Source organism: Barbus barbus (genome assembly GCF_936440315.1).
Source record: "Barbus barbus genome assembly, chromosome: 16".
NCBI lineage: Eukaryota > Metazoa > Chordata > Actinopteri > Cypriniformes > Cyprinidae > Barbus > Barbus barbus.
Window position 1 is genome coordinate 13,011,910 of NC_136744.1, and position 6,976 is coordinate 13,018,885.

Consider the following 6,976-nt stretch of genomic DNA (forward strand, 5'->3'; position numbering starts at 1 on the left):
GAGCGGCAGCGACCAATCACCAAGCCATTACAGGCTTCAGAGGAAACTGTTTATGTGACTCCAGAGCTAATTAGGCTCATGAACTAACAAATCGCTAGCACAACTGGTGAGGAACCGATCACATTCATGGATTGTCTGGAGAAGTCGGCCACCTCTCTCACGATGTGTTGAGCTGTGTGCTTTTGACAGATTTTTTACTCTTTCTTTAGCCGCCACTAACTTGCTGACAAAACTTTGGTCTTGGGTGTGGAGTATTTTTTAGTGTTAACGCGCGCACCGTTTTCACTTAAACTGGGGAATCTTGACCGGTGAACCATGTTTCAGCCCACACCGAAGAGGTGTTTTACCATAGAGTCTTTGGTAGCGAAGGATAATCCTTTGCCAGCGTCGAGATCCGAGGAGCCCATACGACCAGCGGCTCTCAGCTATGCAAACTCAAGCCAGATGAACCCATTTTTAAACGGCTTTCATTCCAGCGGCAGGGGCGTCTACTCAAACCCGGACTTGGTGTTCGCTGAGGCTGTTTCACATCCTCCCAACTCCGCCGTCCCAGTCCATTCAGTACCTCCTCCTCACGCTTTGGCTGCTCACCCACTGTCGTCCTCGCACAGTCCGCACCCTCTTTTCGCAAGCCAGCAAAGGGACCCTTCAACTTTTTACCCGTGGTTGATACATAGATATAGATACTTGGGTCACAGATTTCAAGGTAAGTTCCAGCTAAATATTTTATTCTCCAGTTATTTTCACCAATCGTCCAGAGGAAAAAGGCCACACGGCCCAAGGACACGGAAGTTTTTCATTGATAATTAACTAAATGCCTCTTTTGAGCTAGATATTAAAATTGCTGAAATTAATGCTATCGAATTTTTTTTATATCCATTTTATTGTATCGAAATAATAGGCTAATACTGTGAAGTAGGTAGCACATTATACAACGGTTTTGAGTAAATTGCTGGAAGAAAGAAACCTGGCATTATAGTATACACTAAGCTGGTTTAAAATTCATAAATAAAGTATTTATAACTTTTGTATTTGATGTTTTATTATTTTAAATTAATTATTTTAATAGGTTTAGATATTTAGTTAGCGTAAACGTGTTACATCACCTTTTAAAATAATCAACATAATAAAATCCATCCATTGTTGTGTAGTCAAATATATATGAAAAACTTTTATTACAAATAATATCCACAAAAACCTAAGAGCAACGAAATAATTTATTAATAGTACAGAAGTTAAATTTCCGTTCGACTGTTTATTTTTTTCTCGTAAATTTCCATCCTATAGAGATTCTGTCTTTATCTAAAAGTGCGTTTGAATGGGTCCTTAATGTTGTAAAAGTGACCTTAAAAACGAACGCTAATATTCATAAACGTTAATAAGTGTGATACTATCGTATTATTACATACATCACACTATTAGCTAAATTACACAAATGTTAAAGGAAATATTCTGGCTCTTTTTTATATTATTCAGTATAAGAAAACATTTGTCATCCCAGTTTCTAACCGAGACGCTCGTATATAATGAAAACCTCTATTTACCACTGGTAATGATAGGCTACTCAAAGCCATTGAATTAATTCGTAGACATTTCAGTTGTGAAATAAAAAGAGCCGTGTTGTAGCCTATCTCCGTGTGTTTATTTACAAATGTAGGAAAATAATATTGTAGTCATCATATTTTTAACGATTACCTGTAAATAACATTATTTAGTCTCAGATTTGAATTTGCAACAAAAGTTTACTTAGCTACAGGAAACATTATGGCTATTGGCAAGTAAAGATAACAGGGAAAAAATATCTTTATATAGCCCTATTTCTGTTTGACATGACCGGTTAATTGTGATATTTTTGTAGACTATATTTTAGTAAGATGTTGCATGCTAGCCTATATAATGTTATAACATGCAAGGCCCAATTAATAGGTGAGAACAAATCGAACGAAGTCTAACACTGATAAAGGATAGGCTGCTTATTTTATGGAAGACGATGGGTTTTCATTTTCACCATTTTGATTACAGGAAACGAAACGAGTCCGGAAAGCTTCCTATTGCACAATGCACTGGCAAGAAAGCCCAAAAGGATTCGTACAGCTTTTTCACCATCACAGCTACTACGGCTTGAACATGCTTTCGAAAAAAATCATTACGTCGTCGGTGCGGAACGAAAACAGCTCGCTCACACCCTCAGCCTCACAGAAACTCAGGTAAGATGAAGTTTACCTGTCTTCGTTAGCGTGTACAGCCATATTTGAATGTGCGCATGGTTCTATGGATATACGGCCTAAATAACTATTAAAATCTCGTCCTTGAAACGGTTAGACTACACCTTAAATATAAACACATAGACAATGTTTGCTTAACAAAAACGCAGTTCTGAATGATTTAATAAACAATAAAAATCTTTTAAAATATAAATTCTTTATGTAAATATATTCTAACGTTTAATCGTTCTCTTTGATAGCATATTTGCATATATGTAGTCGGAATGAGTATTGGCGTTAGTAATAAGTGGCCTTGCACAATACATTTAGCTATTATTTGCACAGATGTGGCGACTTTTTGATTTCAAACAGAAAATGTTGTTGCGCTGTTTAGCGTTTGGTTTTGTTGGGAATTCCATGCGTAAAGGCAATGTTCGAAAAGCGCGACTGTTTGAAGTGAGTTAAAGCCACCATTTCCAATTCAACCCGGTTTTTGGTGAGGTTGAGCGATTCCGTTTTAGGCAGAGGGCTCTTGTGGAAAATGTTTGGCAATTAACCAGTTAACCGTTTTAAATGGACACTTAAAAGAATGAGGCGGATGAATTTCCCTAACCATATTTAAGATCGTATTTGCGCGTATCGTTCAGTGGCCCGGTCGGAGTCTATTGTCCCGGTGACAGCACCGGCCCTTTTCTAAACGCCTTCTTTCAGAAGAGCAAGAGAGAGAAATGGACTACGAGCCACTTCAATGCTTCAATTAGCTCTCTGAAAGCACATTAAATGTGCCTCACTTGCCAAGTTGTCAGCTGTGAGCTTTACGGATGATATGAATGATAAAGGTGATGAATTAAGCTAAAGACTGAACTTTACCAATGTGTGCTAATAGAAAAGGTTTTATACGGGGATGTAATAACGAGGGGGTGAATTGTAAATAGGCCAGCTAACACACTGATCCGTGATAATAAGCGACAATGTCGGTGAAGTTACACTGGTATCACACTATTATTATCAGCGGCGTAACTTTGGTTTGAAAAGTGGTGGGGACACCGCACAACTCGTTTTGCTATTTGTTTATTTAATAACCGAATTTACTTGGGGACTGAGTTCAGAGTTGGAAATGCACTTAATTTTCACTTTGATGTACACATGCATCACATTCACAAATATGTCTATAAACATACGAATAAGCAAAACGTAACATTCACAATGTGAATGTTACGTTTTGCTTATCACAACACATCCAGGGTAGCTAATATCAATCAAAATACGCAAGATAAATATGGTGAACTTACCATTTCATGGTCAGCTCAACTGCAGCGTATTCATTAATTGCACAATTGTGTGTGTGTGTGTGTATTACGATTCATTCTACTTTGAATTACTTGCATATTTTCTAATCAACATTACGTCAAGAGTCAAGACAAGCCCACAAAATTTTCCTCATCCAATCAAATAATTTAACCAATCCTGAACTACGCAAAACCTTGTGTAAAACATGAGTGAAAGTTTATTTGTGTTTAAAATGGTTAAACTACCTTTATTAATTAAATAATTAAATAAATGAAATTGTTTTAACGAATATTTTTTTTATGACGTTTTTATAAAAGCTCTATTTTTTCCTCCCCCACATCACATGTAAAGGCTAGTTAACGGTAAATGTTGCTACCTATAGCATAAATGTTAAAACATCAACAAAATGTCCAAAAGAAAGTGCGGAAGTGATATAAGAAGCTTTTTAGTGAAGCAGCCACGCACAGTAAGTTACTTTGCTTAACACGAAAACATATTATATTTAACTTACGTGAATATAGACATACTGTCGCTAATCATGTTTTCTGGCGGCCACTGGAGCGCGCTGTGATTTAATACAAAACTGAATTAAAGGACTATGAACTAAAGACTTGTAGTTGTATACTTTTTGTTTTAATTGTGAAAATCCCAGTCATAACATAGAATTGTCCTGTTGCCTAAAAGTGCTTTTACTATTATTCAGCCTTCAATGATGGACAAATGCCAATATATTGCTTATGATGGCAAATGTAAACATTTAGATCCCAAAATGAATTATTTACTTCTTACATAACTTAATTTTTCCTATAACACTTAATCATGACTTGTAATAATAACCGTGACTTGTGAGTTTTTAACAATGCCTCAAGTGAACTCCCCTCGCTGCGTGGTTGAAGAAGAACCGTGGTCCACCTTCTAGTCATCACTTGATCACTTGATGACTACAGTGAGTGATGATTTGACTTGTGGACCAGATATATTGTCCAATTAATCTTCTCAAAAATCTCAAATAAAATATTTCAACCTTGAAACAGTATCCAAACAATACGAACATCGTAAAAAGAAAGGTACAGGATCTGTAGACTAATAGGGAAAGGAAACTACATATCCCATGACGCATATCGCGTATCTCGCGATAGTTTCACAACGAGACTTAACATTCATCTTTGAGGACGTTGAAAAGCGTCTGACCGGCGGAAAAATGTGTTAAATGAATGAATTAGATTATGAAGAGTGACGATTTGTAGATGGTGCTTTTCCTTTAATATATACCTTACGCAATCTATTTTTCAGTTACTTTTTAAAAGTGGTGGGGACAATATCGAGCCTGGTAAAAAGTGGTGGGGACATGTCCCACCCGTCCCACCCGTAAATTACGCCTATGATTATTATACACTCACATGCTGCTTCTATTGTACCGAGTATATTCTCGCTCAACAGTTAAGTTTGAGTTTGAAGTAGCAGCAGGGCATGATAGTGATGATGCAACCTGTCGTTCGTAAACAGGACAGGTGCACTTTAAAAGGAAAGCAACGCCAGCCGGTCTCATCCTCACTTATCAGTAATATGCATTTAATACCTCATTTAAATTCTTTATGCTGTTTTAATTTATGCCGACCGAGGACACTAAATGAAAGTCGACCAATGCTCTCGCGACTAGATTGACTGTGAGATACCTGGCGGTTCTTTGTCCGTCTAGCCCTAGTTATTCTTAAGGCCCGTTAGTGATACCTTCTGTTAGGCCAACTCTCTTTGTTGAATTTTTTTATTCAGAGGCCAACGAAAAGCCTTTGTGTACTCTACGCTGATTATTTTCATTTTTCCTCGCCACAGGTAAAAGTTTGGTTTCAGAATCGAAGGACGAAGTTCAAGCGTCAGAAACTGGAAGAGGAAGGTTCGGATTCACAACAGAAAAAGAAAGGAACTCATCACATAAACCGATGGAGAATGGCCACAAAACAAGGAAGCCCTGAGGAAATTGACGTCACCTCAGACGATTAAAAGACTTAAACTGTTTGAACCCGGGACAGCGGCGTGGCTTGAAGGATGTGTACTGACAGAGGGAGAGGGTAAAGCCAATATCACATTTTGATTCTTCGAGATCGGCAGCTTGAGGGTGAGAGATCCTGTTGGTGGCACTGCTGTCACTACAGGGGAACTGTCAATAATTTTCACGTTGCCAAGGCAAGGTGATTGACAGGTATTACATGCAGCCCCCCGCCCCCCATCACCACACTACCCGCTCCACCTCGTCACCACTATCACAAAACATAGCTCAAATGCGCATAGGACATTTGCACTTCTGAGGGTTTTTTCCTCTCGTTTTATTTTTCAAGACGTGAACCTTCTACATCAAGATACCAAAATATACAACTGTTTTTGTAAAACTTGAATTGCATGGTAGAGCAATGAATTTTTTGGTAGGTTTATTAATTAATTTGACCTTCTTTTTTCAAAGTAAATTTGTTTTGATTCTATTTTTAATCTGAGAAATGTTGTGTGCTTCTTCCTTTTTTACAACAGTGTGCAGTCTTTGAATTTATGATTCTCGTGTTAAAGTGATTGTGAAAACAATATGAAGTAGCAGTGCTGCGTTGTAGTGTTTTTAAAGAAGACAAATTTAAAACCAGATTATAAAAACTTTATTCAAGTTTACCACGTACAACAGTAATTCTAATGAAAAATTCTCCATGGCATTCCTTAAAAATGAAGCTTTACCATGACTCCGTTATCTTGGTGCGAATATATCCCTCCTCTAAAGAGTTGCCTCGAAGGATTAATGCGAGAATTGACGGCCGCCTAGGCAGCAGAACTTCAAGCACTGAGCGTATTCCATGTATAGAGATACTAAAAGCTAATGTTTATGTTAAATCGTCTTTTACAAGAATGTAAATAATTTTGTGTTTGTGTTAAGTTTGCTACAATTTTAACACAAAGTATACTTCCAAGAAGTATGTAATTGTCAATATTTTGTCAATAAAGTTTTATCAATATGTTGCTCAGAATAAAATGACAGGCTTTTTGATTGACAAAAAGAGGTCAAAATGAAACTTTTATCCGGTATAGTGAATGCTCTAGGATGCATCCTTTTTTAGAAAATTATTATTGGACGCTATTGTATGGGTTTCACTGGCAGTTGTGTTCTTTTGATTCGGTCCCTTGGCGTCATTGTCCTTCAGGACAAACAGGCGAGGTATCGTAACTATCACTATTTTATCGATGGAATATTCCACCAGCTGTCTAATTAATCTGAGTGTATAAAGAATGTAACGGGAAACGGACTGGTTAAAATGTAACACAAATAGACTGCTTACAGCGGTCTTTAGCTCGATTTTTCCTCAGCGAAGTGCTTGTTTTTTTCTTGCCTCATTTGCCGCTGAGTCTGATAGACTGGCATTAACCAGTTTTATTTCCATTGGTAGAAGAGCAGCGTCTGGTCTGTTCAAGCTACAAAGAGTCCTGCGAGCTTTTGTGAAAGTGCA

The 6,976-nt window shown here is 37.5% G+C and overlaps 1 protein-coding gene across 1 annotated transcript; it reads left to right on the top strand.

Annotated features, from left to right (window-relative positions):
* Nucleotides 1–6,497, top strand: LOC306882436 (homeobox protein EMX2-like). Its single transcript, XM_079437048.1, has 3 exons — nucleotides 1–706; nucleotides 2,023–2,207; nucleotides 5,328–6,497. The coding sequence occupies exons 1-3, from the start codon at nucleotides 316–318 to the stop codon at nucleotides 5,493–5,495; spliced, it is 744 nt and encodes a 247-aa protein (XP_079293174.1). The 5' UTR covers nucleotides 1–315; the 3' UTR covers nucleotides 5,496–6,497.
* The last annotated feature ends 479 nt before the right edge of the window (nucleotides 6,498–6,976 follow it).